The sequence below is a fragment of the Callorhinus ursinus genome, unplaced genomic scaffold (genome assembly GCF_003265705.2).
Source record: "Callorhinus ursinus isolate GAN/ISIS: 27379988/994484 unplaced genomic scaffold, GSC_fseal_2.0 scaffold25, whole genome shotgun sequence".
Taxonomy (NCBI): domain Eukaryota; kingdom Metazoa; phylum Chordata; class Mammalia; order Carnivora; family Otariidae; genus Callorhinus; species Callorhinus ursinus.
Window position 1 is genome coordinate 37,576,242 of NW_027397087.1, and position 19,799 is coordinate 37,596,040.

Consider the following 19,799-nt stretch of genomic DNA (forward strand, 5'->3'; position numbering starts at 1 on the left):
AACGAACATAGCCCCTGCCTGCATAGGGCTTACAGTCAAGGGGAAAACAGATGTAAAGCAAACAACACTGCAGTTACATGACTGTGACGGATGCTGTGAGCGCTGCGGGGAAGTCTAATAGGATGACCCAAGTGAGATTAGGAATGAAATGAACAGTGATTGGAGGTTAATTAGGCAAAAATGTCTGGGAAAGAGGCAGAGAGAAGAGATATACAGAGTTCTAAGGCAAAATGGTTTGGACAAATTGATGAGGAAGAGCCCTAACATGGCTCAAATAAGATGCTGTCAGGGGCGCCTGGGGGGCTCAGTCGGTGAAGCCTCTGCCTTTGGCTGGGGTCATGATCCCAGGGGCCTAGGATTGAGCCCACATCGAGCTCCTCATTGGACTCCCTGCTGAGCAGGGAGCCTACTTCTCCCTCTGCCGCTCCCCCTGCTTGTGCTCTCTTGCTCTCTGTCAAATAAATAAATATAATCTTAGAGAGAGAGAGAGAGAGAGAGATGCTGTCAGGAAGGAGGCCATACCTTTATCCTTGTGGCCACTGCACAGAGTCCTAAATGGAATGGCTGCTGGGACAGATCCAGTAGCATTTGCTAAACATTGTGCTAGTTGCTGGGGCTTCCAGGGGGGTAATAAGACACATTCTAGAACCTGCCTTGCCTGCCCAGGGATTCTTCCTCACTCTATGAAATGTAGCCAGTTAGGAGATAAGTACAAGATCTGTGAGAGCACAGAATTCTGAGAGGTCAGCCAACTTTGTCTTGTAGGGAATGGTTGAGATAAAGCTGGGTTTTCAAAAATCAGTGAAAAAGGAAGCCATTTCAGGAATGGGCTGTACAACAAAATCCAGGTGTGAGGAGCATGGCACGTTTGCAGAACTGCAGGAGTTTCATAAAGCTCTAATACAGCATTTGTATGAGAGTCGAAGGAAATAATCATGCATGAAAGGCAGAGAAGCCAAATGTGAGAAATTTATATGCATCAGGGAATTTGAACTCTATCCCGCAGGTGTTTCTTACAGGAGGTGAGGGAGAGATGATGAGGTGGTGGCATCGAAAGGGAATGACTTCATCCCATTTTTGTTTTATAAAGGCTGCTCTGGTGGTAGCACAGATGGATGGAGAAATTAGGCCTGGAGGAAGGGGGGCCAGTTCCAAGGATAGTGCAGGGATTCTGGGGACAAATGGCGGGGGTCTGTTGTAGCAGTGGCCGTGTACGTGGGGAGAATGGTCAGGTGGAGAAGCTGTTTGGGCGTGGGATCTCTGAGACTTGAAGATTTCATGATTTCATGGTGTTGAGGGAGGAGTGAGGAAAGGAGGAGTTGAGCATGATGCCTGGTGATCACTTGGGTGTCGGGTGAGTGTGCGTGACGCCAATCACTGAGGCAGCACCGCGTAGGAGCGACAGTGTTTGTGGAGGACAGCTGTCTGGATGCAGCCGGGCATGAGCACACAGAGAGATCTGTGGAGCTGTCCAGTGGAGATGTCCTGTAGAGCCCAAGCTGGACTAGAGACAGGAAGAGGTGAGATCCGACCAGGGCCAAGAGCCATTCATTTCTTTCCTTTTTTAATCAACTTTTTATTCTAGAATAGTTTCGGATATGCAAGAAAGGTTGTAAGGATAGTACAGAGTTCCCATGGACTTACCATTTCTTTAGGTTCCACTTCCACGTCTTCCTTGAGTTTTTGCCATAGTGGAATGGGTACCCTTGTTTTCACAGAGATTCCCATATGTATGTGGAACAGGCTTATGTGGTTCAAAACTCAAAGCAACATAAAAAGACAGAGTAAAAAATCTTCCTCCAGCCCCTGCCTCCATCTGCACTGTTCCTCCCACTCCCTACAGATAGCTATTTTTTTTTTAGTCTCATGTGTACTAATCTTTCCAGTTTCTTTTTAATGTAAATACAAGCAAATAATAAGTATATACATTGCATGTTTCCTCCCTTTCTTATACAGAAGGTGGCATATTATGGACATTGCTCTGTAGCTTGCTTTTTGTGGAACAATATACCATGGAGATCAATACAGAACCCCGCCCTGTCTGAGAAGGTAGCAATGGGCCGGTCATGCATGGCTGTTGGGCACTCGAAATGTGGCTGGGGGACTAAAAACCAGAAGTTTAAATTTAACTTAAAGTTAGATTTTAAAATGGCAGCAGTGTAACTTATGTTCCCATTAAATGTCATTGTTTTGGTGGAATGACATTTCACTTGAACCATCAAAAATAGTGTCCAAATTGAGATGTGGTGTAGGTGGGGGTCAGAGACTTAGTTTACATTCTCTGTTTTGATACTACCTTAATGTTTTACAGTGTTTACATGTTGAAATAACAATGTTTCTGACATAGAAGTTAAATATTAAGATTTTACCAACTGCTTTTTATTTTTAAAATGTGGCTATTAGAAAATTGAAAATTACATATGTGGCTCAAATTATATTTCTCCTGAACAACATTTAATATTTCTTACAGTTGGATACTGTTGTAAAGAGTACCGTATTTTATTTAACCAGTCCACTGTTGATGTATGCTTGAGTTGTTTCCAGTCTTTTACTATTAAAAATAGAGAAATCCTTAACCCTGTCGTTGCATCACTTCGCACATGTGCAGGTGGATCCGTGAAGTGAATTCCCAGGATGGGAGTTGCCAGGTTAAAGAGTATTGCATTTGTAATGTTGATCCTGCCAAATTATCCTCCATAGGAGTTGTACCAGTTTGGGGGCACCTGGGTGGCTCAGTCGGTTAAGCATCTGACTCTTGATTTCCGCTCAGGTCTTGATCTCAGGGTTGTGGGTTCAAGACCCGCATTGGGTGTGGGTTCAAGCCCAGCAGGGAGCCTACTTAAAAAAAAAAAAAAAAAGAGTTGTACCAGTTTGTGCTTCCACCAGCAATGTGTGTGAGTGCCAGGGTCTTTGTATACTGCCATTTTACACTACATACATGTTTGGGATGTAATAGTGAATGCATTTCTTTTTGCTAATTCTGAGAGTTTTAAGAAGAAATCACAGATGGTTTGCCTAACTTCTTTTTTCATTAAAAAAAAACCCCTTACTATTAATGATGAAACTCTTAGAATCAGCATTTTAGAAGTGACTCTTTCTTTCTTTTTTAAATGAAAATGCTGAGGAATTAACACCCAGTTTTCCCAGGCTCTAAATTTCTCTGGAAGTTGTGGTTTCTGTGTATACAGATTTAGGAAGAGAGACGCCATGAGGGTTTGTATTTATAAGGGACGACATTTTCTTCTGTTTTCTAATTGTTGGAGTTTTTCCCGATTCTTCCCAGATCCCTCCAGCAGCCTCCCCTGGCTGTGGCTCGGCTCCAGAACAGTACAGGGGAGACAAGGGAGCCCACCAGGGGGCAGGCAGGATTTGCATACGGCCAGTTGTTCTGTTCCCGGGATCAGTTTTACTGAATGCTGAACACATTGTCACTTAACGGGCTTCCTAACCGAGGAAATCCAGTGACAACATAATTGGAGCTTATGAGTGAACACAGTTGTTAAAACAGTCAATTCTATTTACTTTATTATTAATAAGCTACAGAAAAAAGTTCCTCTTTTACCATTAGGATCTAACTGCTGTCTCTCTTCTGAGACTAGTGTGCCCTCTACTGCCCTCTTTGCCTTTTTTGGGTTTTTTTTTTTTTTTTCAGACTGAGATGAAGAAAGACATTCAGCATCCAAGAACAAGTTGCTTCAATTTTTCCATTCATAGGAATCTGAAAATAAGATTCTCATGAAGAGAACTCTCGCTGTGTAGTTAGAGATGTGTCAGATAAGCTAATAAATTAGTACATTGGAAACCCTTACCTTTCAGGAATACAAGCTAGTATTTTGGCAAATCCTAGAAATGTATTTTATAGCAACTATGACTGTGGACCTTTACTATCTTTAATATTTTATTGATTTTCAATATGAAAAGATCAAGCAATAAAAGCTGAGACTCTTACTGTGGATCAGGTGGGAAGAGCACTCGGCTCGGGGACTTACTGGAAGGGTCATCTTTGACAGTGGGTAAAATTGAGCCATTTCTACTGTGCTAAGTTTCAGAATAAATGTACAACTTTCTAATAGGAGGCAGCTGCACCAGAGCTATTCTTAATGTCCCTTTTTGCTTCTATAGCTAATTGTGCTTAATTGTTTTATTTCAGGAAGGGTTTTCACTCATCGGTAGCAAGAACTGGTTGAAGATTGTGAGACGCATGGATTGTCTGTTGTTTGGAACAACAATAAAGGCAAGAGACCTTGTGGCCAACTGTTTTAAGCAGCCAACGACCAAACCCTTTTCATATTCTAAGTGTGCACGGCGGGGGCGGGGCACGGGGGGGTGGTGGTGCTGCTTCTTGCAGGTAAAATGGAACCGGCCTGATTCTGTATGTTTAAGAAAGGTTTGCACTCTGAGCAGACCGTGCGCCCCGGGCTACAGGGAGGCAGGGGCCCAGTGAGCCAGAGGGTGTTGCTGAGGAGCCAAGGGAGCCAAGGCTTTGATCCGACGGAGCGGCCCAACCATTCTCCACTCCCCAGGCACATGCTGGGGGGACGTGGGGCACGTCATTGTTTGGCTTACTATTTTTGAATGCTTTACTGAGTATGTCTTTTCATTTTCCCTCTTTAATATTAAAAAAATGTCCCTTTATTTGCTTTCTAGCAGCATTAAGCATAAAGAATGACCCTCATCAAAGACACATACAGACTAATCACCTGGATTATTTTCTTTCCGAAATAACTATAAAAAACCAATCTGTTAACATTCATTGAGTAGATAATATTGAAATTTAGGTGAAAGATCCTAATTTTTCATGGACTCATAGACTGAGAGTTGGAAGAGCACCTAATAGGGCATCTAAGGGAAAGGTCTTAGCCTGGGGTTCACTCCTCCAAAGGGACCTTTAAGAATTCAGGGGACCATGGATTTTCACTGACCTCTAATTGAAATTTATCATTTCCTTCAGTTATGAATGTGGGCATCAGACACAGTCGTATTAGACCTTTGCACCAATAGAAGTCAGCTAATTTCATACCACATCACAGTTTCCGAGAACTTCAGTGTCGGCCATGCTCATTGCTGCCTCAGAATTATGGTGGTCATTAGACCCGCTGTTAGATCTTTTTATTGCGTATGTTGCATATATACTTAGTTCACAAATTAGAGTTTTAATATTGTAGTAGACTACTTTAGGATAATTGGTTTCCCTTATAATCTAATGTATTTTATGTGATTAAAAACATTGTTTTGAGAAGTGGTCCGCTGGCTTCACCAGACTGCCAAAGGGGTCTGCAGCACATACTCAAAAACCCTGTTGCACATTTTCGGGAGCTCCTATTTTCATTTTATGTATGAGGGAATGGAATTCGACTTCCACCACTAGGCCAGGTTATAACTCGTTGTCAGCAAGCTGGGCCACCCACTGATTTTCTGACTCCCGGCCCTGGCCCGCGTCATGCCAGAACAACACGAGTTTGAACTTGCAGGTCTGCTGATACACAGATTTTTTTTTTTTTGATAAGTACTGTACAGCACTGTAAATGTATTTGCTCTTCCTTATGATTTTCTTAACATTCTCTTTTCTCTAGCTTACTTCATTGTAAGAATACAGTATATAATACATGTAACATACAAAGTGTGTTGATCGACTGTTCGTTTCATGGGTAAGGCTTCCTGTCAATAGTAGGCTACTAGTAGCTAAGTTTTGGGGGAGTCATAAGTCATACTTGGACTTTCAACTGCGTGGGGGTCAGCACCCCTCACCTCTCACTCTAGAGTCAATTATATATGTCTTTTAAAAGTTACACTATGCCATATGTCTGATACCTGAGTTTTAACTTTTTCCTGATACATATTACTCTTAAAATTTTAACTATAAAGAGCAAAATAAAAACCAAGCAATTTGACCACTCAAAACTAATCATTATTAACATTTGAAGTTGTTACTTGACATATATATTCTTTCATTTAGGATAGCATTCACATGCGTGTGACAGAAAATCCAGGCATAATGGCCCCCAAAATTAGGGGTTTATTTTTTTCACTAAATAACAAATCTAGAAACAGGCAGTTGCTAGCATTGGCTCAGCAGTTTCACAGTGCCAGGGTCAACATCTTTGCAATTCCCCTGGCCTCTCCCTCACATTTACAAAATGGCTGTGTAGCTTGACTGAATTTCTATTCGAGGAAAACCAGCTTCTTCGTTCCTTTCATAAAGAAAGCATAAACTTTCCTATAAGGCTTCTTTCTACTTTCCACAACCCCTAGAATAGGTCTTCTTATGTCTCATGGACCAGAACAGTGTAATGTGGCCAGTCCCAATTTACTAACATTAGCAAAATGAGTGTTTGGCTTTCCCAGCCTCTCGTATGTATCTGCTCATGGCAATGAACAGTGTGTACCATATAGATAATTTATACATTTGGGATTGTATTATACAGAGTGCTCTGTTCCTGCTGTCTTGTCATGTAACATTACATCAGGAATGTGATCCTGAGTCATGACTTTCTTAGTCTTTGAAAATGTGATTCTTCATGGCTACGTAGCATTTTATTGTTTGGATGCAACATGATTCGGCTAATTCCCAAGTTTTCACTATTATAAAAATGTTTTGATTTTCATAAGGATTTATTTACAGGGTTCTTGAGATAGGAGTCCTGGAAGTATGTGTATTTATTTTGTAAATCTGCCCTCTCTATAGGTCACTCCTGTTTCTGTAGCACTAGTGAATTTAAGAATGCTCATTTATCCAAATTCTTTCCAATAGGGGGATATAATTTAAATTTTAAAGCTAGCTTCCAATCTGATTGGCAGAAATGAGCATCTTCCTTTAATTTGCATTTCTTTGGTAACTAATGAGAATGAACATTTTTTGTGTATTTGTTAGCCATCTATATTTCTTCTTTGAATCACCTACCTACTGGTTTTGACTTATTTTCCTCTTCAAAGTATTTAGACAGAATATGTATAGAGATTACAGTTATGTACATGTAGAAATATATTCTACATGCTATGTAGAAATATGTATTTATGTAATTTGTGTAATTTGTATATATGTGTATAAGTATTGTACATATATATAGATTTTAGAAATATTTAAGGTTAGGAACCTTTTGCCCACTGTTCTGTGAATGGTATTCTTTATCCCAAAGGTATTTCTAGCTGCTTATTATTAGACTTTTTCTGAATTAATTGAAATTTGGCTTCCTCACTAAACTTACATTAACTCTGATTTGTTAATTTTTTAATTCTTAGGAAAGTGATTTTATAATCTACACTGACAATTTTATTTTTTTCCAGTAGTTTATACTTATTACTTTTCTCACCCTACTGAATTACCTGGACCTTTCAGAACACTAATTTTATGGCTATAGCATCGTCCTAGACCTCTTGTTGACTGGGATGGGAAGTAGTGTTTAGACGTTAAGAACATTTCTAGCTGTTGATCAGATATTCTTTAACATGTAAGGGAGGTATTCATTCAGTTAAAGTTTACTTACTAATACTTTTATCAGGATTACATATTGATTTATCAAAAGATTTTTGACACCTTCTCAAGATCGTGTTTTTTTTTCCTTTTTGTGATCTACTGATATAACAATATTGAACCAACAGATTCTTTTTTTTTTGCCTTACCTGGAAAAGGGTATTTTTGGTGTTTCTTGCCTTGGATAACTTTTAGTTAACCAAGTATTATGTAACAAACACCATTGTTTAAGTTGACAAATGGAAGAAGTATTTTGAAATAAAGTTTTTATTCTGTTAACAGCAATTTAATATAGCTTAAATTCTGTGGGTAAATAAAAGATTATATTTCTTTTCTCTCTGGATGAAATAAGCAGATTAAGTTCTGCCTATTTGCAAATTGGGCTTCCTTTTATTCAGTAATTCTGATCAAAATGGTCCAGGTTAATCGGCTAACAGTCATCATTTAATTACCTATCTGCAGAGACTTTGGTTTAAAAGAGTAAACATAAACCACTGTCCTCTTTACCCCCAGGAACTCACTGAATCATGTTTTCATGATTTTGTCTGGCCTACGCTTGATTTCAAAGTGAAGAGTCAAAGAACGTGTCAAAGCCCCTTCTCTGATTCAGTCATTTTTTTTGTATGCCCCTCTCCTCCCTTTTCTATGGCAGAGGAATTCTCTACCAGCAGTAGGAAAAATTGCTTCGGTTGGGGTCCTAGTAGTGATGGGAAGCTTCATACAGACAGATGTGGGCAATGAATCCAAAACCAGCAGGAAAACCCAGTAGATTGCTGAGGCCTTGTGTCTCCTTGGCTCCCCTCCCACATGGTGCTAACCAGGCCCACGTCTCACATGTGTGCCGGTACCGTATGACATCAGCTGGAGAGCCTGCAGCTTCAGAATTGCCAAAAGCAGATGCTGTTCACACCTGTGAGTCAGAATTTACTGGGCATGATGCCTCCCAGAAGGTGGAGCCTGATTTTCTTGTGAGTACACGATCAGTGTCTAGAGGCAAGCCCTTATCCTTCACTTTTGTTTCCTCAAGGCATCTGTGTGAAGGGAGTTTTCTGCTTGTTGTAATAACTTGAAATTAAGTGTTCTGAAGTACGGGGGAGAACAATCTAACATGTAAACCATCACTTAAAATACAGTAATTTTGAGCTAATCTCTTTAGATGATAGACTGTATTTTTAGGCCAGTTCATGGCTGTTGGCATATACTTGAAAACTTTTCATTTCACCACAAGGAGCCCTTTCTCCCTTTTAATTATGGCATAAGAATACCTCTTAGCAAGATTTTTGACCTAGGAGTCCTTCTTGTTAACCCAGTGGCAGCTTTTCCATTGTGGTGCCACATTGGCATTGAGGATGTGGGATGGCAGTGTAGCTCATTATCACATATTTTTCCTGATGCACCTCAGTTTTATCTTGGGTCTTCATGCATTGGGGTGATAGTTCTGGCTTCAGATGATAAGCTCAAATTCTATCTGAGAATTTTACAGAAGCAAACTTGGAGCAAGCCTTCAGTTAGGCTATCACGCATATAGCCTACCCTGTCATTCTTGGAACTACATTCTAAAGAAACCCTAACTGTCCAGACTTTCTTATGCATACTCACATATAGATAGCTCTAGACCTACATGACTGGTGTGAGATCTTTGCCCTGCTGATACACTTAATAGTTGTCTGTTTCTGTAGACAGCCTTTCATCCAGCTCCGAGGTACAATTTTTAATGTGATTGCTTGTCAAATATTAGATAATTACAGAGTCAGCATGGGAATAGCTAATATAGATGTCTTCATATAGAGTTTAAACTAGGGTAAGTTGGAAACAGCTAATTACTTGTAAACAGGAAAGCAGCTCAATTTCATACACACACACACACACACACACACACACACACACACACACACAGATTCATAGACTTGCCAAAAATGGAATGTATAGGTCTCTTACCAGTTCTTTCTCCTTCCTTGGGGGAGATCAGCTTTCAATTACTCTTGACAATTTGGGGATTGTTCATCCAAGAGAAAAATGGCTACGGAGATGAATAGGCAATCCAGAAAAGAAAAAATACAGATGACCAATAAGTGGAAGAGAAATATTCGACCTTATTTGTAATCAAAGAATTGAAATCCTACAATAAAAATCTGTGTTAACCTAGTAGAGTAAGTAAAAAAAGTTTAAAAGAGTAAGAATCTCCAGTGTTGGCGGGTACAGATAGACCATCAGTAGGAGTAAATTGATACTGTCTTGCCTGGAGCAGTTTGGCATTAGGTACCAAAATACACAAGACCTTTGACCAGGCAAATTGATGCACAAAGATGTATGTATGAGAATGCCTACCACAGCTTTGTGGTTTATAAGAGGACAAAAGACTGTGAATAACTTTTGTCAGTAGGGGGCCAATTAAATAAAGGAATACTCTTCAGTCATTAAGAACAATGAACTATACTTCTATTTTTATATTCTTAGGTTACTAAATAGTAGTATAGTCTAACATAGCCATGTAATATATAACCCACAATGGATAAGTGTGTATATATGTTCTAAGATACGTATATATTAGAGTATTCCCTTTTCGTATTTTTTCATTGTTTTAGGGGTAGTGATAATGGGTTATCTTAGGATAAAGATTAAATGAGTTACAAAATGAAGAGAGCCCAACAGTGGCAGTAAAGAGGGAGAAGTGTCTGTTCTTCTAAACATGATACCTCCTCATCACTTAGACATGCCCAGAGTTTTCTGTAATGTAAATATGTGGCTTTGCCTAACGGCTTTATCTAAAAATTTAAACAGTGCAAATTGGGAACAGGCAAACCAAGGGATTTTGCCTGTGGGAACTTAAAAGGGTTTTGTTAGCTGTGGTTAAAAACATTTTCCCATTAGTAGAGTGATTTATGTATTTAATAAATGGAAAGTACTGTCACTGTGCTAAGTTAGCATCTGGATATCTTTAAAGAAGAAACTGAACAAAGGCACACCATACATACCACCTGTCTGGTATGTATCGATTCCTCATAACTAGGCAGAGCAGCAGACTGGCAAAATAAGAAGCTACTTCTACTAAAATAATGGGTTTATTTTTGTTGTTACTGTTACAACATAGTTCTCTTTTTAAACTTACAATCAAATAAGTTTGATGTAGTTGCCAAACTTTTACAATGTTAACTGCATCTCCCCCCACATTTGCTTATTTGCCAAGGGATAAAACTCATACAGCAAATGAGAAGCAACATGTGGTTTGTGTGGTAGGCTGGCTTCGTTCCAGATCTAGAGGATCTAGAGCTCTGCAGAGTACCACTGTGAGAGTCCCTCGCTCTTAGCATCTGCCTGTCACCTGTTCCCCAATCTTGTTGGTCAACTTCGCTGGTTTGTTTGATGTGCCATCTCCCTGGTTTGCTCTTTTATATACTTAGGTTTAGAAAAGTTTTTTTGAGCCAGCGCTGATTTTCCACCTAAGGAATTAGACGCTATGAAATCTTTATTCCAAAGTAAGACAAAACACTGATCTTTTACTGCAGTCAGTAGTGACTTTCCTGGTCTTTACGATATGGGCGTTTCCATTTTTGCTGATGTCAGTTCCCTGAAGGAGACGAATTTAGTAGGAGTGGTTCCCCAAAGGGGAAAGGAAAGAAATTACTGGCTTTTCTCTACCCACATTAACAATCTAGAGGAATCGCTCCTTTATCCATACCTCTTCCCCTGCAAGCAAAGTAAGCCCTCACTAGAAGCCCACGCAGTAAATAAGTGTATGACGAGGGTTGCCGAGGCTAACTTTGGATTTGTCCCATAGAACAAGAGTCGCATGTTCCGGGTGCAGTTTAGTGGAGGGTCCAAGGAGCAGGCCCTGGAACACTGCTGCAGCTGTGTGCAGAAGCTGGCCCAGTATGTGACTGTCCAGGTGCCCGACGCAGTCAGCCAGGAGCTCCGGCCAAGGCCCAGCCCGCTGAGGGCAGGTGAAAGCCAAGGGAAGGGCTGTGCACAGCGTGGGCCACCGCAGCAGGGGGTAAGTAGGCGAGTGTGGTGGCTTCATGAGAAACCTGACAAGGTCTTGCTTCCGGGGGACAAAATCACAGTGGAATTTGTTGAGTCTGTCTGGTTTATGGGTTAAAAGGTACCTAATGTTGAGTGACTTACTTAAATTGAAGGTTGTCATTGTAACTACTTATCCTCCTAGAAATTAGACTAGCCAGGAGTCCCGGCTATGTTGGGGGTGTCACTATAGACCATGGTCCTCCACGTGATGGTCCATGGACTCTTCCCTGAGACCCTTTGCAGGGGTCTGTAAAGTCACCCTTGTTTTTATAATAATATGACCTTATTTGCCCTTTTTCATTGTGTCAGTATTTGCATTAACCTGACAGAACTGTGAGCAAAGCTGCTGTCACCTTAGCACAGATCAAGGCAGTGACATCAGACCATGCAGGAAGTCAGCACTGTCTTCAACAGTCACTTGCGGGGACAATACATGCACGCGCGCTCTGTATTCGGAAACAAGGCGGCTTTTTCCAGGGGAGGTGCCTGTGCAGCCGCACTGCGCACTGAGTCAGCCCGGGCTTCGCAGAGCGCCCGTGGAGCGCCCTTAGCCCCAGGAACAGCGGACAGACTGCCGCTCCCCGGGTTTGGGTATTCGGTGGGCATTTTCTCAAATGAAGTGAGCCTGTCCTTTTCGGAAAGCAACTAATTGTATTTATCAACAATGATGAAATAAGCTTTTGCAGTGAAGACTGGAATCTTGGAAAACTTCTTTCTGCTGCTGGACTGTCACAGCTTCCTGACCCGGAAGACTTTTCTGATAGTGCTACTAATGAACATGAGTGTGTTTCTTTTTTAGAACTAATTATATGACAAAAAGTTTCAACCTTTTGGAAGATCTGTATAGTCCGGTGAACCAGTATTTTCCAAGTGACCAATCCATGATGCTACAAAATCATGCATGGATAGAGAGCTGCTCAAAGTACACAACAGTCCAGTGGTTTTAATATGACAGAGTGTAACTAGTTCATTGCTATGATTTCAGATTCTGTGTTACAACTAACTTTTAAGAACCTATCTCTTGTTGAGTTTTGATGTCCTATCAAAGAATATCCACCATTACCTGAAAAGGCTATTTTAAGATTACTTCTGCCTTTTCCACCTACATACCCGTGTGAAGCCAGATTTTCTTCATGTACCTCATCCGAAGCAACAGACTGAATGCAGAAGTAGGAGAGTCAGCTATCTTCCATTAAGCTAGACATTCCAGAGATTTGAAAAATCATGACATTTTTGTTTTAGGAAATAGTTATTTTCATAAAAACATTTTAAATAACATATAATGGGTTCCTTTATTTTAAATGACTCAGTATTTTTAATGTTTTCATTTTTAACATATAAATACCAGAAAGATATAACCAAAACTGAGTCTTTCTGAGGGCCTCACTAATTTGTCCAAGTGTAAAGGGGTCTTGTGATCATAAGTTGGAGAATGATTGTGACAGAATTTCTCCTGGAAGGACATATTCTGGCATTTCTTTGGCCTAATCTCAAATGCTGTTAGCATAAGCATCTACCTCTGCTCTTGAGGTGAAATCCCAGTTTCAAGCTGGGTTTTTTATTTTCTACTTTGAGAAATGATTTTCCAAACCTGGCTTCCTGTCCCTTCATCCTGTCAGGGCCCTTAAACCCACTGGACCGAGATGGTTCGTTGTTGCTATTTTGCCACCAAGTTTCTGGTTCAGAATTTATCTAGGGTGAACATAAATTTATATTATTTATCATAAGGTCTTTTTCTTTGACAAGTACTGATTTTCTCTTGAATGTGTTTAGTTTGCCAAATAAGATTTTGTTTTAGGATTTTTTCCCTTCATTTGTTTCTGTCTGATCTTTTTTGTGAAGATGTCTTCATGCTAAAGCTTCATTTCTTATAAACCCTGGATCTAGTTTCAGGTATTTTGCCACATCAGCTCCCCGCTATTAAGAATCACTTCCCTACAAATGGGATGGAGTGGTTTATTACGAGGTACTTTATTGCTTATGATCCTTTGCCCCCTAAATAGATTATCTTCTTTTGTAGGTTACATCGATCCGTTATGAGATTCACATTATGGTACCCAGTGCATGGGATGGGACAGGAACCAAATAGGGTCCTAGAATTTGGGAAGTAGGTCTGGAATGCCTTATAAAGGCAATGAAGATGCATCAGGCTAGAACCTAACCAGGCAACACAATTATCTTAATATAAGAAGATAAACTGAGGCTATAGCATGGAGTAGCAAACACAGGCTGAGGGTTGTGAGCTATAGCAGTGGATGGAGGCTCTAGCTCTCTGATTTTGAAGGCTGGTCCCAAGTATCTAGGTAGAAGTATCTCCAGAGTGGCTAGAAATTATCCATGTCTTTTCTTGATTCTGTATTCAGGGATTTTCCAAACTGTAGTTTGGTGTGATGTGCAATGTTGTGCAAAGACCACACAGGCTTTGGTATCAAAACGGATCTGGGTTTGAATCCTGACCCTATTAGTGGCTGTTTGATCTTGTGCGAGTCCCTGAACCTCATCTGTAACATGGTGAGATGGAAATGTATATATGTACAAATGTATATGTACACACACACAGATGTAGTACAACACCTGGCAAACATCTGAATAACGTTCCTCATTATGACAGTCATTGCCAGTACTGTGACCCGCCCAGATCTGTGTTCCCTTGCAGATGAACAAGTGTGTGTGCTGGTTAGTTAGCCAGGGTCAGAACTCCAGAGTCAGTGGGGCCATAATAATTATAGATGGAGTGTCTGAAGCTGCAGAGCAGAAGACAAGGTAAAACCACTGGGTTAATTTGCCACAGTGTAGACATTGTGAAGCACTACCTAGAACATTCTAGTCTTCCTAATGGCAAAACATCCCCAGGTTTGCCCATAGCTGCCGCTGTGAAATGTAGGACCATGCTCCCTTAGAATCCATCTTAAAGAATTGCAAGCTGTGGCCAAGTTCTAGTCATCTTGCTGCTCTCCTGTATTCAGGTGTGTCATCTCCCTAATACCTATATATATATATATATATATGTATGTATTTTTTTTTTTTGGTCTGAAATAGTTCTCTTCTTTGCAGTTCGAGATAATTCCATGTCTTTCTACTTCAAGTTCTTGAGTCATTTCCCAGAGCATTTTGTTTTTACTTTCCCTCAGCCTTGTAATTTTGCTAATTGCGGCCTAACCAAGTGTTTCTCAACTTGAGGGCTTCTAAGGCAACCCAGTCCAGCCCGAAGAGAGGGGCACAGGAAAGAGAATGGTAGTTCCCAGGTGAAGAAGTCCAGAAGAAGAAAGCAACCAGTTACTGTGTGCACAGAACCTTCTAAGCCTACACACCTGAGTGGAGGATGGTCTAAACCCGAGCCACCCTACTAGCCCCAGGCACTTCCCTCACAGTTGGCTGCTGTTCAGTGTTTACGCTACACATTTGGTTGATGTCTGTCCCAGTTGTCTGAGGAACACGGTGTGGGCTGTACATATCCTAGCAAAGCATCACATATCGGAACCAGAAGAAATGCCAGGCATGAGAGTCTTATTTTCACAAGTGTGGAAACTGAACAGAGAAAGGGGGCTTGCCTAGGGACTTCTGGGTTCATTGGAGTCCCTTAACATTTTTGCTCATTTTTAGTATTCTTGACTAGTTTTCTTTTCTCTTTGTGCCTTCCTCCCTTCCTCTCTGTCACCCTGCCTTTTGTTTTTGATGCTTCCAGATGTACTTTTCTCTGAGTACCTACTGACTAGTGATAGCTTCCACATAGGATGAGACAAAAGATGGCACCCTCTGACTTCTGGCAGCCAGAACATGCTGGTGGCCTAAGCCTCAGCAGACCTGCAGACTGCACCTAGGAAGGAGGGGGTGGGGCTTTGGAAATAGTGCTTTTAGGTAGAAGCAGGCTTCTGAGCCTTTCGGGCCTCCAGGCCTCCTGCTACATTGTGCGGATTTTATTTGCTTGGAACACAGCCCGTGTTCTACCCAAGACAACCCCTTCACATTGTAGATTCTTTTGAAATAGCATGGATTCTGGAGCAGATGTACTTCCTGCCTAGCATATAGCCCCCCTATGACTCACCCCCTCCACCAAGAGCCTGAAGTCTTATACCTGCCTTCATTCCAGCACCTCTTAGGTTGCATTATAATCATTGTTTTACTTGTTAGGGTCTCACTGGGCTGCAGGTTCTTTTTTTTTTTTTGAAGATTTTATTTGACAGAGACACAGCGAGAGAGGGAACACAGCAGGGGGAGTGGGAGAGGGAGAAGCAGGCTTCCCGCCGAGCAGGAAACCAGATGTGGGGCTCGATCCCAGGACCCTGGGACCATGACCCGAGCCGAAAGCAGACGCTTAACGACTGAGCCACCCAGGCGCCCCTGGGCTGTGGGTTCTTGAAGGCTGGACCTCTGCCTTGTTCTCTCTGGCCCTTTCCCTTTCTCACCCCGGCGAGATGTGTCTAGTAGGCACAAACATTGTTGAATGAAGATATCTTGGTATTTTACTCACAGAACTCACTCCCTCAGAATATCTAAACAGATTTTTTTAAGTTTTATTAAAAGCATATGGTTATCTTGAAATTATAGGATTCCCCTGCCCCCCGCTTTGCTTTTCTGCAACGATTATGTCTTACTTGAGTCATAACTCTCAGAAAGGACCAGTTCACTAGCCGGAGCTGGGAGGTGTCCGCTGCCCTGCAGCACCAGCTCGCGGCCGCGCCGTGGTGCCGGCCAGCCAGCCGCACTGCAGCCCCGCCGGAGCGCCTGGCAGACACGGAGGGACAGATAACCAGACACAGGGCGGGGAGCCTCTGACGCAAACTGTCTGTCCTCTCCCGCCCAGCTTAAGCCAGGACAGACTCCACCGACGAGGACTTCACGCCCTTTACTGATACTGGCACTTTCTTTTCACACAAGCACATGTGTTGCCACTCCTCTGACGGCCAGTGGCGTTTGTGTTTACGTTCAGCTCATCCCCTAACTGCAGCCGTCTCCTTGCAGCCACCCCAGAACCCGGAGAAGCCGCAGCTGTGTGGACCGGCCAACACGAGCGCTTCCGGAGGAAGGACCTCAGTGAGTTGGCTAGCTCAGGTAGAGCCTGTTTCCCTGTTGTTTTCCTTGGCCATGAAAACAGTGATCCTGAGGAATCTGCATCCCTGTGGTCACCCCTTGTTGGGGAAGAGTAAGCTGAAGTGCTGGTGCAGAAGCTGGTGAAGGCAGGCGGGCCGTTGGCCTCTGCCCAGAGGTGGCGCCTGCGGAAGAGCGGCCTCTGGAGGAAGGTGGAGTGGGGCGGGCGGGGCGGGCCTGTGGCTGTAGCGGTTCAGTGTGTGAGATCAAGGATTTAATTACCACTTGCCCAGAAAAGAGGAATAGAGGGAAGAATTTCCATTTAATTTTGGACATGAAATTTGAGAACTATTCTAAGACAAACATCAGTAGGAATTTGGAATCAGATCAATGATGGTTTCTGTAGGGGCAAGATCTTCCGGTGCTAAGATCTCAGCTGAGGATGTGTGGGAACCCAGGAGGATTCAGCTTTGTTCGCACAGACTTGCTTTCAGACATTCCTCTCTCCCCTTGCAGTTTGCTGTTACCAAAGAATCCCACAAAACCTATTCATTCAAACTCAGGGTTTCTTGATGCCTGCTCTGCTGAGAGCTCCTTGAGGCCTGTCTTCTCACTGCGTTTCCCTGCTGCGCCCGACAACAGCTTGTGCCTTCCATACAATTCTGCATGGAAATCATCAATATTCAAGGGTTAATTTTCTTTGGAGAGAGCACGTACGAGCCAGGGGGGTAGAGAGTCTCAAGCAGACTCCATGCTAAGCACAGAGCCCAACATCGGGCTGGATCCCATGACCCTGGGATCATGACCTGAGCCAAAACCAAGAGTCGGACGCTTAACTGACTGAGCCACCCAGGCGCCCCTGAATTTTCTTTTTAATGTATTTATTGAACTGTGCTAACAGTGGTATAAAACAGAAAACATTGGTGTGTTCTCCATCTGGCTTACCACTAACTCAAAATAAACGGTCATAGAACTAAAAACTTAAGAGCTGGGGTGCCTGGGTGGCTCAGTCGGTTGGGTGGCTGCCTTCGGCTCAGGTCATGATCCTGGGGTTCTGGGATCGAGCCCCACGTCTGGCTCCCTGCTTCTCCCTCTCCCTGCCATTCTGCCTACTTGTGCTCTCTCTCTCAAATAAATAAATAAAATCTTAAAAAAAAAAAAACTGAAGAGCTAAGAAGACTAAGAATTCATGTCTATTTCTTTTAATAACACAAGTAAGCACGACCAACCCCCCCCCCAAAAAAAACCTAAAAACCTGTTTGTCCAGCAGCAGATCAAACTCTATAGTGCCCCAGTGTAGCCTCATATTTGCATTGTGGCTAGAGGTTAATAGAATGAGTGGCTGAGGACAGGAGAGCCACAGAAAACATGGAAACAAGGCAGGGCGTGATATCCTTCTTCAGGAAATGTCAGTTGCTATAAAAAGTGTATCTTAGCCTAACTTATTTACATAGTATGGAACCATGTAAAAACAAGAGAAAGCACCAGGCTGGCAGCTCAGATATGTTACTCGTTTGCTCTAAACTTCTAGACAAGTCATTCCATGAATGTAAGTGAGTAAAACATTTTGGAAATCAATTTAGCAACATAGATCAAATTTAAAGTTCTATTTTATTACCTATAATTCCATTTCAACTACACAAACATGCATATATAAGGATGCTCTTCATAGTGATGATCACAGAAACAAGATTGGAAACAACATAAATGTTCACTAATAGGATACTAAGTGGTTTTAAGTGTGGTATAAACACAGTGGCTCTCGGGGTGCCTGGGTGGCTCAGTTGTTAAGCGTCTGGGATCGAGCCCCGCATCGGGCTCCCTGCTTGGCAGGAAGCCTGCTTTTCCCTCTCCCACTTCCCCTGCTTGTGTTCCTGCTCTCGCTAGGTCTCTGTCAAATAAATCTTAAAAAAAAAACAAAAAAACCACACACACACACACACAGTCTCTCTCACTGGAGAGCAGGGCTCCATGTTACTTTCATGTTCTAAGTAGAGTCTGAGAAGCTGGTTTGAATTTAGAAAAATAAATGTCTATTACAGATAGTTTCTAGAGAAATAGCAATTGTAGACACACACACACACCAAATCATGCCATCCATAGAAAGGGCATAAAACCGCCTACCTAGGAGGAGGAGCGTGAGGCGTCAAAGCGGCAAACGTAGAGAGAGGGAACACTGCCGAGCCAGAGCCCACAGTATCACCTGAGACTGTGGATCCGGTGTCACCGTATCTTCCAGATTGCCAAGCACTGTCAGACTTTGATTTGAACTCTAATATCTAAATATTAGCAACTTATTCAACTGGTTTTAAAACACTGCAAGTTACCAAAGAAGACATACAGATGGCAATTGAAAAACTTGCTCGACACTATGTGACCTCATTTATGACATTCTGGAAAAGGCAAAGCTATAAGGTATGGAGAACAGATGAGTGGTTGCCAGGGGTTAAGTGTTTGACAACAAGAGTGGAGGTAGTGTGAAGAAATTTTCCGGGGGGGGGGGGGCATGAAAATGTCTGTCTCTCGATTGTTGTGATAATTACCATGCTTCTCTCCCTGTCAAACTTCATGAATAGGACTGGAAGGAGACATGAGTTAATTATGTCCTTTGATCGGTCAGTTTGTGACTTCTCTTTATTACATTCAAAACCCACTTTCCACATGGTGAACTGTTCACACCCATCCATCTATGAGGTGGGAAAGATGAACAAAGCTAGTGCATTTCATTCATTGACAACTCTATCAATCCACAAAATGTTAGCACAGTATTCTTCATTAAAGCAGGATCTTAACTTTGTAAAACATTTCATTAATACATCTGAAATACCTAGGGCTACAAGTTGATCTCACTTCCTACGTATATTTAGAAACATCTAAAGGAACCCTGTAAAGCTTATAATAAGCACTAATTTTTGGTGTATCCCTAATATTTCCTTAAAGCAAAGTTTTTCTGTGTTCTATTCAGGCTGTTGCTTTTGGCTATAATCTCTAATAAACTACTCTTCTGAAATCCCCACAGTCTCTCCTGGTGTCAGAGGAGCGGCCCCCAGTCCGTGAACAATCTGCGTGGGACACAGAAGAGTTAGGCCCCTTTCTGCGCTTGTGCCTCATGGATCAGAATTTCCCCGCGTTTGTGGAAGAGGTGGAAAAGGAACTCAAAAAGCTGACAGGGTTGAGAAATTAACACTCCACGTACATACAGAACGAAGGAAGTTGAAAGCACTTGAAAATGTGCTTCCTCTTAAGATTAGATACAAGAATAAAGAGTATTATTCCAGAC

The 19,799-nt window shown here is 42.0% G+C and overlaps 1 protein-coding gene across 4 annotated transcripts in view; it reads left to right on the top strand.

Annotated features, from left to right (window-relative positions):
- REC114 (REC114 meiotic recombination protein) overlaps positions 1-19,798 on the top strand; it is a 162,947-nt gene extending 143,149 nt beyond the window's left edge. The window contains exons 6-9 of one of the 4 annotated variants that reach the window (XM_073877328.1): positions 4,151-4,234; positions 11,250-11,462; positions 16,454-16,525; positions 18,759-18,909. In XM_073877328.1, the coding sequence (XP_073733429.1) occupies positions 4,151-4,234; positions 11,250-11,462; positions 16,454-16,525; positions 18,759-18,788 (399 nt within the window). In that variant the 3' untranslated portion in view covers positions 18,789-18,909. Of the gene's footprint in view, positions 1-4,150; positions 4,235-11,249; positions 11,463-16,453; positions 16,544-18,758; positions 18,910-19,538 lie in introns of those variants that run through there. The other 3 variants (XM_025883782.2, XM_025883781.2, XM_073877327.1) reach the window with 3 other exon arrangements.
- The last annotated feature ends 1 nt before the right edge of the window (position 19,799 follows it).